The 19,745-nt window shown below is 40.3% G+C and overlaps 1 protein-coding gene across 1 annotated transcript in view; it reads left to right on the top strand.

Moving 5' to 3' along the window:
* Positions 1-18,928, top strand: part of FNDC3B (fibronectin type III domain containing 3B) — a 171,662-nt gene extending 152,734 nt beyond the window's left edge. The window contains exons 23-25 of the mRNA XM_052803622.1: positions 3,199-3,365; positions 6,663-6,790; positions 15,661-18,928. Of these exons, the coding sequence (XP_052659582.1) occupies positions 3,199-3,365; positions 6,663-6,790; positions 15,661-15,972 (607 nt within the window). The 3' untranslated portion in view covers positions 15,973-18,928. The remainder of the gene's footprint in view (positions 1-3,198; positions 3,366-6,662; positions 6,791-15,660) is intronic.
* The last annotated feature ends 817 nt before the right edge of the window (positions 18,929-19,745 follow it).

The raw sequence follows: 19,745 nt of genomic DNA, 5'->3' as shown, positions 1-19,745 counted from the left end.
AAGGTGAAAGGGTAGTTTCAGGACTAAGTCATTGGTATTTGCCATATAAATGGTCCCCCACAACACTCTTCTCTCTGAATTGGAGAGATATGAATTTGATGAGTGGACTGTTCGGTGGATGAGGATGTGGTTGGACGGTCACATCCAGAGGGTAGTGGTCAACAGCTCAATGTCCAGCTGGAGATCGGTGACAAGTGGTGTCCCTCAGGGGTCCATACTGGGACCAGTGCTGTTTAACATCTTCATCAATGACATAGTGGGATCGAGTGCACCCTCAGCAAGTTTGCAGACAACACCAAGCTGAGTGCTGTGGTTGATGCTCCTGAGGGACGGGATGCCATCCAGAGGGACCTGGACAAGCTCGAGAGGTGGGCCAATGTGAACCTCGTGAGGTTCTGCAAGGCTAAGTGTGAGGTCCTGCACGTGGCTCAGGGCAACCCCCGGTATCAATACAGGCTGGGGGATGAATGGATTGAGAGCAGCCCTGCGGAGAAGGACTTGGGGGTACTGGTGGGTGAAAAGCTGGACATGAGCCAGCAATGTGCACTCGCAGCCCAGAAGGCCAGCCATATCCCGGGCTGTATCAGAAGCGTGGCCAGCAGGGCGAGGGAGGGGATTCTGCCCCTCTGCTCCGCTCTGGTGAGACCCCCCTGCGGTCCTGCGTCCAGCTCCAGGGTCCTCAGCGCAGGACAGACATGGACCTGTTGGAGCGGGTCCAGAGGAGGGGCATGGAAATGGTCAGAGGGTTGGAACACCTCTCCGATGAAGAAAGGCTGAGAGAGTTGGGGTGGCTCAGCCTGGAGAAGAGAAGGCTCCAGGGAGACCTTATTGCAGCCTTTCAGGACTTAAAGGGGCCTTATAAGAAAGATGGGGACAGACTTTTTAGCAGGGCCTGTAGCAATAGGACAAGGGGTAATGGTTTTAAACTAAAAGCGAGTAGATTTAGAATAGATATAAGGAAGAAATTTTTTACGATGAGGGTGGTGAAACACTGGCACAGGTTGCCCAGAGAGGTGGTCGATGCCCCATCCCTGGAAATATTCAAGGTCAGGTTGGATGGGGCTCTGAGCAACCCGATCTAGTTGAAGATGTCCCTGCTCGTTGCAGGGGGGTTGGACTAGATGACCTTTAAAGGTCCCTCCCAACCCAAACTACTCTATGATTTTATTCTATGATTCTAAATATGTCTAGCAAGTGTACTGTAAGCCCAAACTGGGGTGTGGATGTGCTTGTGTGGTAGCTGGTAAGGTATATTTATCCTCCCTTGCTTACCTAGCTCCACAGATGATTACAAAGAGGGCATTAGTCTATAATACTGCATTGCATCTTTTTTGCTATCTGTTGCCCTTGGATCAGGGTCAGAGATAAGTGTCAGCACTTCTATGAGTACTGCAGTGGTTTCTGAGCCAGCTGTCTGATTGAGCTACAAGAAGTGGAGAGGGAGAGACAGAGTTGTCTTGTCTTTTCAGTCCTATTGCTGTCCTAAATACGTGTGCTTTGTTCATTGTGCAGTGAATCCCAAGAAATTTTGTTCCATGAGAACACATCTGTGGCAGTCTTTTGGAACGTGCCATAGCTGCTTATGTGAGCTTCAAAAATGTGGGCTAGCAGGCAGTCCTTAGAACTGTGTAAGCATAAGGTTGGGAAAAAAAAAAAAATTCTTTGGAAATTGGCTCTAAAATCACCTCTTAAAAACTTGTGGCACAGATCTTTGGTTTCCAATCAAGGTGAGAGGCTCACTAAAACTCAGTGGGGGTGGTCAATCACATTAGTCCTCAGAGTACATTTCCAGCAATTTAAATTACCTGAACATTTCTTTTTATTACAGATGATTCTTGATCTCTCCGTTTGTACTTCCATGGTTTTCAATCATAATGTAATATGAATTGATTTCTGTCCCTGAGAGCTAATGACAGACCCAGTTTCTTTGAAATGCTCAAATTGGTTATACTGTGTATCTCATGCAAAGCCAAAGGATAAAGCTAGCACCTAGATAGGGAGGTCAAAACCAAATCTCTTTGTTGGCTTTCTAGCGATTTAAAATCTGCTGAAATGGTTAAGATATTTGAATAAGTGTACTAAATCATCAAAAAAACTATGTGATCCTGTGCGGTGAATTTTATGTTCTCCAGATTCAGGACTATTGCAAGTAAGACCTTGTTCCCCAGTGGAGGCTGAGCAGATTGATGCAAGATGCTGGGTGCTTCCTATTTATTTACCCTCATCCCCATTCCGCTCAGCACCCAGGGGGTCAGGATCTTAGGTAGAAATTGCTGGCTAACATATGACTATTGCTGAAAAGCATTTATCTGAGCAGAGCAATTGGAAATAGAAGTCAGATTCTCTCTAGCAACTGTACCTTTTTTTTTTTTTTTTTTTGTCCTGGTAAGATTAAGTGACAATGATTTTGTTCTGCATTACATTGTTGGACAAGTTTGTGTGTGCTGATGTTTGGTCTCGTCAGTGGAAGTATATTGGAAGTCACTTCCATAGTGTCTTGTCTTCTTCTCCTCAGCCTGCTCTCTAGCAGAGCTGTCAGCACGGGCGTCCCCCAGAGCTCCTAGGCTGGCATCCTTTTCCATCTTCCATATCCCTCCCGCTATACTCATGCTTCCCCCGTGCCTTTTCACTCCTAGACCACCACGTGTTTTCTCTGAATCTGTTTCTGTCTCTGCTGTTTGGCTGTCTTCAGTCTGTGAACTCTTCAAAACTGAGAAGTGTGAAATATGTTACACGTATATTACGCAATCTATATGTTGTGATTTAAACAGAATTACTCTGGCTTAAGATGGCACAGATGAATGTGAGATGTGGTCTTTGGGTCTTAATGTGCGAATAAAGTCCAAATTAAGCAAGAAAAGATTCAAAGTATTAATCTTGTTTTAAACATACTTCTAAACCAGCAGCACACGTGGTGTATTGTAGCAGAACACAGGTTGAATCTGTTCTGATTACTGAGTAGTAGGAGATGCATTGACAGATGTTTTTCCTGATAATTCACGTAATCATTTTGGAAGGTAAGTATTAGTTGCAAAAGGGACAATGAACTTCTGATTTCCCTAACCTACTAGTCATTGTTAGTGTGTTAATAACATGCCATTTTTATACTTGCCTTTAACAGCTCTGCAAAGCTCTTTGTGCCAGAAATGTCAGTGCCACTCCAGTGTAATTACATGTTCTCATTTTCATTGTTTCCAGGTTTATACCGATTTATAGGGGACCAAGTCATACATACAAGATACAAAGGCTGACAGAATCCACTTGTTACTCGTTCAGAATACAGGCGGTCAATGATGCTGGGGAGGGACCTTTCTCAGAAATATGTACCTTCTGCACAACTAAGTCAGTCCCACCTGCAATCAAAGGTATGTAATTTTTTTTTCCATATACGTAAGTAACATGTAATTAAGTAATTGGTAAGTATGCAGTGAGTTTGTAAGGGTTAACGTAAGTGTGCAATAATGTGAAAAATCAGTTTGTGCTGCTTGTATATTTCTGTGAATTGTGAAGTTACATTATGGTGGGAAGCTAAATTATCACCAAAAACTTCACATAAACAATGTAAATGTTATACTAACCCCTATTGTTATACATAAACTGTTGAAATGCTGCTGCTAACAATAATGTTTACCAGGGGATTGCTCTGGATTACCGCAGCACTTCTGTAAGGGATGTAACAGCCGTAGCAGATATGTGTACATACTAACTTAAGCATTAGTAAAGTTTAATGTTGTTTTTAGTTGTGTAGGTGATGTTCAGCATACAACTTCAGAGTTTATTTTTCCTTTAATGTATAAAATTAATTACAATATTTCACATATATAAAGCATTAGATTTAGAACTCGCTTAGCATGTGTTCCACTAGAAAAACGAAAGGCCTAATTAAATGAAGTTTTATAGTGAAACATCTTTTACTGTGTGTAGATTTTGGCCTAAGTAATTTTGCTTCTTCCTTCCAAGGAGAACTACTACAAAGGCAGGGGATTCGCTATATCGTCTGTCCGATAAACTGAGCTGAAATCAGATGCACCTTTTTTTCCTGTGTGCTTAAAATTCCTTTGTCAAGCAGTTCCACTTACTGTGAGAAACAGCAACTGTTAGTTTTTCAGAGAGGTTTCATTTGTTCTGCTATACTTAAAATCTGGCTTTGGTGATTTTGACGCCATTTGTAATCAAAGATTTAGAGAGGGGAGAACGCTGCCAGGGTGTAATTTCCCTGGTCCCTAGGTTAGCTGCTCTGAATCACCCCCAGGAAGAACAACACTCAAACGCAGAGAGAACATTGAGAGACTGGCTTCACTACGCTAAAATCAGCGTATGCGAGAATCCCACCTTCATTACTGCCTGGATATCCCCTGGGTTTTGGCATTTGCTTCAGTGCTGTTTCTGGAAGAAGATATCTGTATGTGTTTGGTGGAAGGTTCAAGGCTAAATATACTTACCCCACAGCGAATTATCCTGATTCACTCCGTTACGCAGTTGTAAGATATGGTACCCAGCAAAGCGAAGGGAGCTCGTGCCAGATGACCCGGGCTGGCGTAGGTGACTGTAGGAGGGAGGGTGTGCTCACAGCTTTAGCATCTGCAAGTTGTCGGAGTGCCTGGGCACAGGCGCGTGTCACTCGCAGATGCTGAGCCTGTGTTGGCGTTGCTTCTCTTAGTTGCACTAAGTGGGTAAAGCTGGGACAGGGATGCCTGCATGCGCTGTACTCCCATTTTCATTTTGTTGGATAGAAATCTGTTTTATTAAATTCAGGTCTCACCTAGGTTTTTGTTTTGAAGTCCCTGCCTGCCTATTTAGTTCCTGGTAAATATGATTCATACCCGCGACTGAATATCAAGCAGTTAAGATACCGTGCAAATACTGGGTCGTGTGTGGGCTGGAACCACAGGTACATGACAAAACACTGGCTGTAACAGAGAAAAGGGCACAAGAAAAACTGTGTAAGTGAACACAGCTGTGGGGAGGTAATGCTATAGGGAAAAGAGATCTGTTGAGTCAAAATGATGGTGTTGATTCCCCTCTGTGTTCAGAGCAATACAAAGGAGCGTATGTGATAAACTTAGTACGGTTTTTGATGTATCAGAAGCATATGTTTATTCTCCTATGAAGTATCCTAATTACTCACTTAGTGATGCCGACCCTAAAATAGCAATTTTGTTAATAGCAGTGTTTTGTGAGTGTCAGACAAAAATCTACGTGTATTGGGGTGAGGGATGGAAGGAGGAGGGAAAATAATTGAGAATGTTGCTGTCAGCTGAGATGAAGGCGTCTATTATCGGTTTCTCAACCCTGGCAGATGTACAGAGAGAAGCAAATGGATATTGATTACATTTGGATCTGCGTACGATTCATGTGTTCCCCTTGGGTGCTAACGAATTAGTCTAAAATTCATGTAATGTATGCGGCAGCATTTGTTTCTTTGATACACTCTCCTCTTCTCTGTTTTCGTAGGGTTGGGAATCTAGATTGCCTTTAACAAGCTCGTGTCCTTGCACGTGCACACGTTAACCACTTGGTTAAGTGTTAGCACTGTTGTTTCTCCCAGTTTCATTTTTTTTATCGTGTGCTTGCTTGCTCTGCCTGATCAAGAGGTTGGTGGACCCTGGATACTGTCACAGTTGTTTTGATGCCTTCCAGTGGCAGATGCTTAGTTGTACATATAAACATGCTGCCTCTGTTAGTACTCTGCTCAGCTCACCTGCAAGCTTGCCGTCAGGCTCGGTACAGCATCTTTTGGCTTTCAGCTGGTGAGGGATCCTCTCCCAAGGACGGCAGCATTGTAACAGCTGACAAATTGAATTTCTCTAGAGTTCTAGTGAAAGCACTACCCTAAGCCGGGCTAGAAGTAGCAGGTCTGATCATCTGAATGTGAGGCTCAGAATTAGATACCAGTCCAAGTCTTTAAAATTATGCTTGTACTTTTGCTTCCCAGGCTGGACTTAATCTCTAATACAGAAGATAATTTAGCTTCCCTTCTCACATTCCTTCCCTTACTTTTCCTGAATGAAATGTTTTCTATTATTCCGCTCTTTCAATGATGTGTAGCATGGGAGGAATATGCAGGCGTCTCCACTGGTACAGGTGTTTGCTCAGAACTTCACGAAATTGCTGCTTCTATTAATGCCAGTGTAATTCACGCCTTGGCTTCTGCTTTGAAAAGATCAGTGCACAGCATTGCAATTGAATTTTAAAAGTTCAAAGTTTTCTATCACATCCACTCCCCCTTTCTAGCAGCTCGCACAGCTGACAGATGAGAGATGCTCTAACAGCTTACTGTCCTTCTGCAGAAGTGATCTGGATCCTACAGTAAACTTCTTAGAAGCTTGTTAATCACCTCTAAATTTCACCCAGTTTTCTGGTGGATAGTGTTTGTTATTGTTTAATACCACAAGAATCCTGAACTGCTTAATCAGGCAAGGCTGTCCTGAAATACATGAGACTTTTGAGTGACTTAGCAGTTTTACTTCTTTCATCCGGTGGTGATGGTAATTTGATTTTTTGGCCACATAAATACAGTACAGAGTATGTGCTACTAACCCTTGTGATGTCCCGAAGTTCTCTTTTTAAAATGTTTTCGTATATATTACACTACACGGAAAATGAGTAAGATTTCAATGCAGTCTGTATATTAAATGTTAACACATTTCGTTTTATTGTAGCCCCTCGAGTGACACAGTTGGGAGGAAATGCCTGTGAAATTACCTGGGAAATGGTCCCACCCATGAAGGGAGATCCTGTTGGTTATGTTCTGCAGGTACTGGTTGGAAGAGAATCTGAATACAAGCAGGTAGGAAAATGGTCTCGTTTTAATATTGCTGAATTGATGACATAATGGAAATGTTTTTGAACATTTGCTGTGCTGCTTCTTTCTACTGTATTGAATTACACCCTATGGTGATGTGTCAGGTGAACTTTGGTAAAGGCTGAGTCAAAATTAAGGGCTGTAATAGGTTGTTTTCTCCCCCGAGGGAGTATATAGAACATCGTTATCTTACTGGAGCGATTTGCGCTCTGTCCATAGTTAATCACTATTTCTAACTGAACTAACCTTTGAAAAGTTACAATTCTGTCCACCCATGCTTTCTTCTGAAGTGGCTGGTGCTAACCGTTGTCTGAAGATGAGAAGATGAAGTAGGTAGATTATCTTCCTCGTTCACTAAGCCAATTCCAAGACCTTCCATCAAGGATTTCAGTCAAGGACACAACTTTTAATTGGTTTGTTCAGCCATCCCATTCCTGTCTGAGGTTTCGATGCGTGGATGCGTAGCTGCTGTATATCAGCTGCCCCACAGAAAACGGTGTCCTTTCTTGCCCTACGGAAGCACAGTGAATGAAATACGGCTGATCCTTCTTTCCTTGTGTGTCTTGATTAGAGCTCACAAGTGGACATTTCCCCAGAGCACCTGAAACAGAACAGTTCATTCACAGCTAGATCTTTTATTTCATCTATCACACCTCCGACTCTGTGATTTACAGTGCACTTTGTGTGTGCCCTGTCTTCTCCCTGTCCTTTCTTTCATTGTCATATGGATTCCAAATAAGTCCAAATTAAGGAATGAGATATGTTAAACCTTAAATTAAACTCTTAAAAATATGAATAAGGTGGTACTTTCCTTGCAACTGTCTTTGCTCCTCTTCAGTCTATTTTTGACTGTTACTGTGAATTAACAAATTATCAAAAATAACATAAATAAATGCAAGAAAATTCATGTGGGTGCTAAAGATTCAGAAACCTAACTATCGTTTCTGTCAGGAAACATTTTTGGTGCTGGTATAGGTAATAAAACCTCTGTGTACTGTGTTGGCCTCATAATGTCAGTGGTAAGTGGATAAGTGGAGCCATTTTGCTGTTGCCTGATTTACAAAATAGCCTTGATGTATAACTTTCACGTACAGCTTTAGTAAGCATAGCTTAAGCACTTAAAATGTTCTGGATGTCCTTGGGGAGAATTGAGCGTGGCTTCTTGTTCCTTTAAGGTAGGTGATGGCTTAATCTTCGCAGTCAAGAGGTGGTGGTATGAAAAAACCCAGCGTTAAAGGAAATAAAAAGTACCTTCAGGGTCTTATGTTGAAGGTCTTCATTTCTCATGAAGCATGATGCTGATGAGGGGTGTTTTGCTTGAGTTTTCACAAGTAACTCACTAGAAGAAGCTCCCGGCTGGGATGCTCAAAGCTGACACTGTGTCTTCTGCAGTTGGGCTGGCTGATAATCAGCCATGGAAAAGAGAGAGAGTTCCACTGTTTCACCTACTCAGAAATCAGTTTTGCCCATCAAAATGATTTGTCTTCATCATGAACGTGGGTGTCATCTCAACACTGGGGCACATCACTGACTTACTGTCCGTTAGCCGAGCTGCAGTAGCTATGTGCATGCTCTTAGCTCCTGTTATGTCAATAGGAGATAAAATATATAAACGTCTTTCAGAGATTTTCTGGCTAATGCATTTCACTTTACCTTTGCTGTGGCATGCATGTGATCACTTGCCACTATTTAGCTGAAAAGTAATGTTAGTGATATGTTAATTACATTTGAAGCGCCAGTCCTAAATTTACTTTTAAATCTGTTTGGTTCCCTGCAAGTTACATAGATATTTTGCACATGTATCTCAGGGGGCACACTGTATTAGAAATGGTTTGCAAATTGTTTTGAAGGGTTGCACGAATGAAGAATATTGTAGATTTTTCAGGCTATTAAATACACCCATGAGAAAGAACAGTGTCTTAAGTGACTTGAGTTTCTGTAGCAGTCGCCAGTGCATTTTGCAAGATCCAGGGATAGTGCAGCTGGATAAGGAGATAAATAGCTGTATGAATTCATTTGTTATGTCCCACTGGCATGGAAATAAATGCAACAAATAGCTCTTTCAAGCTATTTATGGGCTGTGCAGGACTTCATATCACGTATAGGGCCTCTCATCCTCAGACACTTTCCCCTTCACTCACCTTCCAGGACACAGTTGTCTCAGCTTTGCAACATAGAATCATAGATCATCCTAAGTTGGAAGGGATCCATGAGGATGACATGTTTTACACCAGCCCAAACACAGATGAGTTTCACAGAATAAAAAACCACTTTTAAAATCACCTTAAAATTGAAACTTTTCAACTAATGAACATACAAAACTGTTTCTCTGTTACAAGGCTGTAATCCTGTCAATAGTCAGATCGCTTTATTTGCATCAATTTAAAGGCAACTATTTAAGGCAACACATTAAACAGTTTTAACTAGGAAGACATGTTGCAAACCCATGGAGTCACGTCTCTGTGTCTACTCCCAGTCGATTTCCTTCAGATGAACACAGCTGATAGATGACCAAAAGCAGTTTCCTCATTCTTAATTCTTGCTTTCAGTGTTTAAATGAGTAAAAGCTTATGAGTGTAAGTTCATGTGCAGGTATATCCTGGAGCAGAACAAACCAATTAAAGGGTAAAGCATTTACTAAGCATTACCATCTGTAAAAGTGACTATGCACGGCAGAAATCAAGATGATGATGCCTGTAAATCTATTTTTTGTGAAGAGAATGGGAGAATGTTTGATTATATGTCTTATGTTTCTCCCCCAGGAAATTTTGCAAAGATACTGTTATTCTGACAAACTTATTAGGAAGATGACAATATGGCTTTTACGATACTGCCTTAGCATCCATACTCTGTTATGTTTTTTAAACTGGTGTGATGGTGTTATATTGACAAGAATGTTGTAGGCTTTACATAGTAGATTTTAGTCTTTTCATCCAAATAAAAGCCCGGGAAAGGAAGATCCTTTTATCGTGAAAACTGAGTTAGAACTTTTTTATGATGGTTGTGTTTGAGTTTTCAAAACACAGCTATATCCTGTAATTATTTGGGGAGCAGTTGTGCACGTGGAGCGGCACGGTGTCGAGCACAGAGTCTCCCTGGACTCGATAAGAAAGCTCACAGAAATCCTTACTCAGGTGGCACAAATGTGACACTCGATTCCTGTTTCTGGGGAAATTTTACGTTACAGATCTTGATCCAGCTCTTTGCTAGGAAGCCCTTCAGAAGGTGCAGAATGCAATGTTCTCCCATATTAATTTCATTAACAGAAGAAAAAAATCCACCTGGGCACTTTGTGCTGACTAAGCATGAAGTAGTCTGCTTCGGTTTATCCTGGTCCAGAGTCAGGTGCACACTGAAATAAGTGGCCATGTTTCACTTCCCTTACTCACACAGCGTAACTCTTTAGTACACGGCACTGATTTTTCTGGAACTGCCCTGTGGACCAGTATAAAGTAGGGCATTGTGACACCCGTCTAGTGTGTTTTGTATCTAAAGTGAATAAACACAAAAAACTCATTATGAAATGGAACATTAATAGGAGAAAACAGTCTTATTGCCATCCGTTAACTCTCAAAGTTTGAGCTCCTTATTAATCTGTCGCTGTGTATGCCATCCTAGAGATGAAGCTCTCAAGAGGTGGAAGAACTCCTAGGAGCAGACCACCTGTCTGTACTTGCACCTCGTTTATGCTGTAGAAACAAATTTGAGTTACAGAAAATAAACATCTTCATTAATTAATAAAATAAGCTAAATCACTTCAGCATTTCCTTCCCCTGCCGCAACATTAGCCACTGACGTGCTTTTGGGTAAAGCTATAGTTTCTTTCTAGATCATCACACCCGAGCTGTCTCCCTCCCCCTGTAGCCCGATGTATGCAGCCCTCCACATCCCCAAAGCCACTGCTTTTCCATCATTTGACCTAGCAGAGGTGGTATCAAAGTACTCAAAAGCTCTTTTTTTTTCCAGACTGGGGCTATAGCTATCCCTGCCCTCCTCTGGGAGAACAAGTCGTAAATATTTCTCTGCTGAGAATTGTCTGAAGAACTGGATTTGCAGGAGCTAAACAGATAACAATTTAGCTCCCTAAAAAGTGTGTTTAAAAAAAAATATGAACTACTGCTTTTCCTGTTTCTCAGGCAATGTGTTCCTTTTTGTGTACTTGCATGCTTTATCTATTCAGATACTTCAAAAAAGCAATGGCATATGACAATTCTTTTTAGGAAATCACGTTTTCCTTGTTTACGAATCAGGATGTAAATCACGGCAGATTCCAGGAATCGGTGGCCCAGGTTTGTTTTTCTGTTTCTTGCATTTTCATCTAGCAAAGCTTACTCAGTCAGAACTTAGCTTTAAAGTGCTTTAAAATCGTCTCCAGCTTTGCACAGTTTTCCTCTGGAGTTAGGGGAGCAGGCTGGGTTGTGCAGCGCTAGCAGGAGCTGAAGCTTGGGATAACGGTCGTAACACTCGTCATCCTAAGTTTTAGTTTCCCAATTGAGCAGCTCTGGGGATCGAATCACCAAGGAGCCAGCTCTTTGTAAGAGCTGACCGCGGGAAATGAGAGCTGAGCTTTAAAGCTTCTTTGTCCTTAAATTGTTTGCCAGTGAGGCAAAATGTTCTACCTCTGAAATTTCCAAGAATTTGGAGGCAATGGTGTTTCATCAGCTTCTGCCACATCTCTTCTGGGAGAAAACTGTCCCCAAACGCTTTCCAAATGAAGAAAAGATATGGGTAGGATACACTGGGTGTGTAAAAAAAAAAAAAAAAAAAAAAAAAAAAAAAAAAATTCCCCCAGCAATGCAGTAGGAAGCCTGCTCAGGTCTGCACCGAGAAGGTGGGTGCCTGGAAGAACCCGGTCCATCTTACCGAGCTCAAATTTTTATTATTGTTTTTTCTTTGGTTCAGACTCTGTAGACACACAATCTCTGAAACCCATTCAGTGCACTGTTAATTTGTTTAAAGCTCTAATCAGCAAAAAAATTATTTTTCCTTCTCTATTTTAAATAGCAAGTCAAAGGCACTTGTTCTGGTTGCATGCCAAAATACAACCTAATGTACAGTACGCATTGGCATTTATTATTAGCGCTACTTGCATTGAGTATTTTCTCTGCCTCCTGATGCCAATTTTGTGTCATGAGACAGACCAAATAATTTCCTTTTGTTAGAGTTTTTTCGGTGCAGCGCACCTTGCGGAAGGTGATCTTAGGGACTCTTGTTCGCTTTGTTTAGGAGACAAGGCTGTCCACACAAATCTTAAGGGTTTATGAGCATTTCAGCAGTGGAGTGAGTGAAACTGATTTTGAATTTGGATAAAATAATAAACCAGTTTCTTGAAGAGAAATCTGTTAGATGACGTAAAAGAAATCAAACCTTTCAAGTGGGCATGCTTTGTAAATAGATTTATCCTGCCTTTGATTCTTGATCTTCTTATCACCATACAGAATAGGCTTTTATTAATTATTAAATACACTGGTCATTGCTATGGAGTGCAGCAGCCAGGTTAGGTTGTCTTACACTTTCCAGTGTGTTGCTTAAAGGGCAATTGTGGCTGTCATTTTTATTATTTGGAAAAGATGGAGGGGGGGTGGAATTATTTAATGACATCGGTGAAATTGAGAAATACTTGCCTACAGGAATTCTCTGAGCTGTCCAGCTCAATCAGTAGGATCAAATGCCATAAAGGGCTTCAGCACCAGTTTATTACTTGTGATGATATTTTCATTGAGGGAACCAGGCAAAAAGCTCCTGTTTTTATTATATTCTCAGGTGCCTAAACAGAAAAGCTGTTTTTAGGAAGTGAAAGTGATAAATTGGATAGCCACTTTACTTTGGCTTGTTGGCCACAACAAGCATAATGTGCTACATATAAAAAAACTATGCTGCTTCATACAGTTATATTTGGTTTCATATTTGTTTAGCAAATTTAAAGACCTTCTCCAGAATTGTCAATTTTATTTTTTTTTCCTCTATTGCGTATGCGAAGTCCGTTCACAGAGTGTAACTGTGTTCACAGCCAAGCGTGTATCTCTGTGCTGAGGGCATCCTGCGTTGGCTTAGCCTGCTCCTACAGACACGACTGCAGGCAGACGTGAGCTGGAGCCAGTAGCGTCTCCAAGGTGCTCGCTGCAGCTGGTTATGGAGGATACAGAGGCTACTGCCAGAAGTAAATGACAATTAAGCACGATAATTTTTTACCTGTTACTGAGAAAGGACATAGGTCCACTGGTGCTAAATACTCCTCAAACCACTGAAAGCAGGACAATTTCCACTACCTTCCTAGCTCTAGCACGCGAAATGTTTTGTCTTTATCGTTAGTGAATATTAATTCATGTATTCAGTGTACTTTTGACTATTTTTCAAACTTTCTTTGAAGATGCACTCTTCTCTCACTTGACTGTCTGGCCTTTTTCTGAGAAGTGCTGTTGAGTAGCTGGCTTGAGTGAACTTGGTCATCTATATTTATTAGACTGTAATGAAGATGCAGGTCTTTGATTTAGCCAAACTTAGCCTCCAGTTACACTGGTATTCACCACCCTGACAGAGCAAAACAAGTAAAAAAACCAATTAACTGGACAGGTTTTTTTCAGTGCAAAGACAGGTTGTATATATCCCATCCCTAGTATCTGTTAAATGTAATTTATGAAGCTTAGATTGTAAAATTTTTATCAAATGTCATTACTTGGATTCTACTGGATTTTTATTTAGTTTTAGAAGGGTCATATTGGTTGCAAAGGTTCATTTACGGCAAAGGCATGTAGAGCTCCTATGATTATACATTTTGAAATGAAATTAATAATTACAACAGCACCAGAAAACATACGTCACTTACGGCTGTTTTGTAAGGATAGTTGCTGTGAGTTACCATGTCTCAGAGTCTAAAGAAATGGGAGTTAGGTAAGTCCTCCAAGTAGAAGAATCCTGACTCTGGTCCTGTGGAAGAACACGTCCTTTTTTAATTACTCGCTGAACGTACAGTTACATGCCAAATGCATGCAACTTTTCTTTGCGTGATCATTTCTATTTGGGAGTAAACCGAAGTATTAACCGCCTACAAGATGTAGCACTGGTGATGGAGTAGGTGGAGGACAGTTGCCCACAGCAGGTGGGTATTAGAAATGGAGTTGCCGTTGGAAAATAGAGTGGCAGAGATGTTCTTGGGATAAGATATGCATTGCAAACAAATGTTTCAACCATCGCGTTATTTCTGTGGACTGCTACGGCACTCGCAGTTTTGTTTTCCCCGCAATTCCTGTATTACTGTACCTTACCGACTCACTTCTCACTGGCGTTGGGAAGACAAGCAAAGATGACAAGAAAGGCAACAGTGCATAGCTGTGGTTTTTTGCAGAGATTTACAGTATGAGTTTGTTTTATTCCTGTCACTTGAGCTAGAGTGAACTTCCTGTGAATGCTGAGCATACTTGAGAAAGGTAATGTAATTTTGTTTAAACACTGCTTCTTGATTAATGCCTTGGGGCCAAGAAACACGAGCCGGTTAAAGGATTTCTACTTAGTCTGGAAACTCAGAGTCACCATCATTCAAACTATATTTGGAAAAACTGTGGAAGTTTAAAAGGAGGGGAGAAAACAAAAGAAAGAAAAACCTTAATCTTTTGTCCCAGACCTTCTCAAGAAATCAGCGACTGGCTTTTTAACGGAGGGATGAGTCTCAGGGGCAAGCATGGGCAGGAAAGCTGGACTCTTCAAGTGGTGTTTAGCTGAGCACGGCTCTTCTTTTTCCTCTTGTGTTTCTTACTCCAGAGTAACGCACAAGAAGTCCTCTGTCGGCTCAGGTTCAATTTCCCTCTTCTTACCCTTTTCTAAGTTGAGTTCTTACCTCCGGGGGAGCAGAGATGCTCTCAGCCTTCTGCTCCTGCAGCGAGGAGAAGGAAACCGGCTAAATGAGCAGGGGAAGAAGAATCTGAAGTTCAGGATGGTTTTTTTCCAGCAGACAGAGGCACTTTGTGACACGTTTTTTTATTTCATAAAATACCAGTTTCAACAATCCACCATTATATAAATTGTTGACTGGTTATTTGTTTTCAGAGTTCGTAAGTGTTTCCAGTGGTCTTTTTCCATTTAAGTCACAAAACTGTCTCTTAGATGTTCCGTTATCTCTCTTCTTTCTCGTAGTGTGACTCATGCTCTCAGAGTCATGTGGTACCTACATTGGATTAACATAAATACATAATGGGTTTGGATTGCTAAAGAACCAGATATAATGCAACCAAGAGGAGCTTTTTTATACCTTAATCATATTTTATTGTTTCCACAGTTCTGAAAATGTAATTTCTGGCAAGATTGCTGACTCTTGAGAGAAATGTGAGGGGAAAGTACATTAAACTAATACTTGTAACCGGTTTTACAATTATACAGTGAATGTCTTCCAATAACTCTAGTTTGCAGGTTTTCTTCCTTTTGGAGCCAAACACGGTGCTTATGTCTTAGACATGTTTTAGGCATATAGTCACATTTTAAGAGTACAGAAATATGTTTGTAGTATTTATGACACCCACAAAAGATGAGTACGCCTTACGGTTGATGTATTATGTGAAGTCTTGTCAGTCCTTGTGTGCATTGGCTCTGTTGAACTCTCTGCATTGAGACCTCTCATGGTTGGACATCTCTTGGTATTCCACGTGCTTCTGATTTTCCAAAATCTGCATTGACCTAGTGAGGTCCTTCCCTTGAGAGCTGCAGAAGTGTTTCCTTAAGAGACTCAGACTTGACCTAACTTTCTGGCTCAAATCCTTGCGAAATCTAGCATTATTACTTCTTTAAATTGTTTGATGCCATGGAAGGAGGAGGAGGTTGTCTTGCTCTTTGTACGTGACTGTGCTTGCCGTTTTGTTTTGAAGGTGTACAAGGGAGAAGAGACCACCTTCCACATCTCAGGCCTTCAAGTCAACACAGACTATCGGTTTCGCGTCTGCGTCTGCCGCCGGTGCTTGGATACCTCACAGGAACTTAGTGGACCTTTCAGCCCATCCGTTGCCTTTATGCTTCAGCGAAATGAGATCATGCTTGCAGGAGAAATGGGAAGCATAGATGATCCTAAGATAAAGAGCATGATTCCTACTGATGAACAGTTTGCAGCCCTCATTGTTCTTGGCTTTGCAAGTTTGTCGATTATATTCGCCTGTATACTACAATACTTCTTTATGAAGTAGAGAATTCAATGGAAGTTTGAGATACAAATTTAACTAATGCTACGCATTATAATCCACACATTTATTCAGATATTCCTTTTTTTGAAATCCTTTTGTTCTACCATACATTTTATATACTTCTCTTGTTTTTACAGTTCTAGCTTGAAGAAAGATAAATCAGTGTTTTGATGCACCTTTTTGAAATTCAAAACTAGGAAGCGGTCAAACTGGAGAATCAAGCAAACCAGATACCAAAAGCAAGATTTTTATTTTTTCTCCTTCACAGTTTCAAAATTGTCACCAATTTGCCTTTTCAACGTTGTTTTGTTTTTTTTCACTGAAGTTCGTACAGTCTCTTATTTTATCTTGCTATTTAGGACATTTTAATCATGAGTCACTTTTTTGTCTCTTCTTTTTCCTTCTAAACATTAGTCACAAGTGTGTATAGTGGTAAGACTAGAATACAGTGTTAGTCAACAGTAACAGGTTTTCCTTGAACAGTATTAGCAATGTTGCCTATGAATTATTCACTACATTTGCCCCAGTTTTTTCAAGATAAAACCTAAGTTGTTATTTTAACTGTTTAGTGCATTTAAATCAGAACGATATCCTGCAGTCAAAAAACCTTTTTAATTATCTGTTATTTTTACAGTTACAACACTATAAACTGCCTGTATAAGAAATCAGATAACCAAACTGCATATAAATTATGAAGCATTATAGATTTTTTTACCATTCTGATTCCTAGCAGTAATTTTAAGTAAGAGGGCATTGTGCAATAGTTAGTTATTCCCATGTTCAGCTATTTAAAAGCTGCTTTAACTTGTCTGTTTGTCACTGTATATAACTACTCCTAATCTAATACTAGATATTATTCTATTATGTTCAGCCTGATTTATATGATTAGAGCTGGTGACAGCTTACTGCCTCTACTGAATTAGGTGAGATTTACACTTAAGGTAAGCAAACTTTACTGTCAGTTGATCTTTTTTTAATTGTTATTATTTTTTGGAGGGGTATCCATTTTATGGAACTTTCTTGGAGGTGTCAGAAATTAGATCTGTTTATTTGAAATACCTTAAATGGGCGTCTACGCTATTCTTACCACAGGACTAATTGAAATAACTTGGTACACGGCAAAATTCAGATGAGAGTCCTGCAGAGGAATAGTCCCTGCTCTGCTGGGAGTGCCCCCCCTCCTGCCTGCCCCTTCCCAGATACACATTTTAATCCATCGAGATACTAGATTTTTAACTCTTGAGTCATTGGGTTATTTATATTAAGTCAACATTGTGCGAGTACCTCAGGGACATAAATGAGCTGGAGGTGCAAATAGATTCCAAAAGGGTGCAACAGACACAGTGTATTTCCCTGCCTCTTGTTTTTGTATATTTTTGCTACTTGGTTTTGCTTTTGTCCTAGCTATTTTGTGCTCTGTCTCCATCGTCTAAGATTCAGTGTCCTGTACTAGCATAATAGTCCCTTAACCAAAGTAATGGGGAAAAAACAACATTATTTTTGTTCTAGGTTTATTTATACTATATACTGCATACAGTACTTTAAATACCAATTACAGTGCAATCTTTTATTTATTGTAAAAAAAAATAAAAAGTGTACTTATGTACTAATCCCCCTCCCCACCCTCCCCGTAGCATGTTATATTTTGTCTGTTTTATACTGTCGTACTTTAGGTCAACTTTCTACCTGGCAGCATTCCTAGTATTATTAATCTTCTTACATTTTTTTGTGTTTTTGAAGATGGGAGCATCTAGTACATTAAATGCCAAAAAAAACCCATTATCAGTGATTCAAACGTTTACATGTATCCAAAAACATAATCATCTCTGGAAAGAAAGTGCTAAGATCAATGAATTATTCTGTGTGCCTCTCTAGATGTAGCAAATATTAGAAATGTTCTGTATTTTGTTATTGACTATAATTAGTTTAATTTAGCCTTGCAAACTAATGGCATTGAGCTAAATATATATATTTTTTTGTTTTTTGCCAAAGTCATGGCTTGTCAAATTTATTTACATCTTATTTAAATTTATTTGTGATATGAAACTTTGTGACCTTGCATCTGTATTTTGTGAGCGAAGCATATACAGCTGTTTTCAGTGGAGGGGAAAAGAGTGTATTTTTTAAAGCAATGAAAAGACTGCTAGTTTGGAAACCCAGAAATTTGAATAGATTCCCTTTTTTATTTTTAGAATATTGTTTCAGCAGTGCTGCTATGAAATCCGAGCTTGACACCTTTTTAAAAAAAAACCTGCTTTAATAAAAAAAAAGAAAAAAAAAAACCATGTTGCTTTAGATGATTTGATCAATTTTGAAAGTTTGAAATACAGATGATACTAAAAGCAGTGAGCAGAAGTGTAGAGAAAAGCAATCAGTTACACTTGAAGCATTTCTGTCATTGCTAATTTTTAGTGTCCCTTATAATCACGCTAACGAGACCGCCCAGTCCAGCCCTGAGGTTATCAGAGGAAGTATTCTGTAGGAGTTGGGATAGGCCCTAAATAAGTTCATTTGACATTCTTTTAGTTTGTATATTCTGCCATAGTGATTTGATTGTCATTCATATATTAACACAAAAAAATAAAGCATTGCAGATGTTAAACCATTCCTGTTCTGATTGCCATTACCGCAGACCCACCGTTCGCTGATGCCTTGTCTTTGCCCGTACATCTTTATGCCCTCTGTTCCAGCAATAGCAGGCATTGAATCCAACCCGAGGGCTCCCTGCTCTCAAAGAAATTATGAACAACAACAAAAAGGTAGAATAAAACACTAAATATTTAAAACCCTTAAGGAAGGAGAGAGATGTTTTTTATATTGTTCTGCCTTTTTCTTTATGAACTTGAAATGTTTTCTAATCCTGTTTGTTGGCTACAGTAGCTCAGTATTCAGTGTCACGATTGAAAAGTGCCCTAACTGAATGTGTATGAACCTTATCCTTGCACAGTTCTTTAAATTGGGGGAAAAAAAAAAAAAAAAAGTTTTTACCTCACTATGGGAACATACATTCCAAGCTTTTCAACTTCAAAAAAAAAAAACAAATCATAAGTTTTCTTGTATTGTAAATTTTAGACTATTTCATATGCATTGTATTAAAACTGCCATATCAATTTTAATGTATAGATTTTGCAAATACTACACTATGTATGTAAGACTTAACTGTATCTGTAGTGTATATGTAATATATTTATGCCCAATAAATGTTTTAATTCTTTCTGATACTACCAGGAGTTTTCTTAATTGAAAAATGCAGTCTTCGTGTGGCCCCTTTCTAGCAGATCGGTGGTGTTGCTGCAGCCTGAAGCAGGAGCGAGAGCCCTGAATTTAACTCGGGATGTTTCTGACTTGTAATTGGAATGATTTTGTGTTATTCGTGAAGCGTTTGCTGGTGCAGTTCAGCAGTTTACGGCGTATTCTTAGACTGAGCTAAATACACCGCAGATTGCCAGCCCACCCCCTGGAAAGCTGAAGTCCAGCCGGGCTGTTACCCGTGCCGTGCATCGGCAGGCTGCGGGTGTTCTGACCTAAAGCACCGTCCCGGTGAATGCCAAATGCCTTCTCACTGGTTTGAAACTGGTGAGCTGGTTTCTGTAGCCCCCCCGTCTCCTTGTCCGTGGGAAATCGCGGTCCTCTCCCGGGGGCTGCCCGGTTTCGGACAGCATCGGCTGTGGCGGTGAGCTCGGACTGCTGCCCCGCAGTTTGCTTCCCTTAGCAGGGCTGATGTACAGTAAGCAAAAGCTTATGGAAATAATCTTAAAGTCAACTTTCTCCCGTGT

Source organism: Harpia harpyja, chromosome 12 (assembly GCF_026419915.1).
Source record: "Harpia harpyja isolate bHarHar1 chromosome 12, bHarHar1 primary haplotype, whole genome shotgun sequence".
NCBI lineage: Eukaryota > Metazoa > Chordata > Aves > Accipitriformes > Accipitridae > Harpia > Harpia harpyja.
Note: the sequence above shows the minus strand (reverse complement) of the source record. Positions and strands in the feature narration are given on the sequence as shown.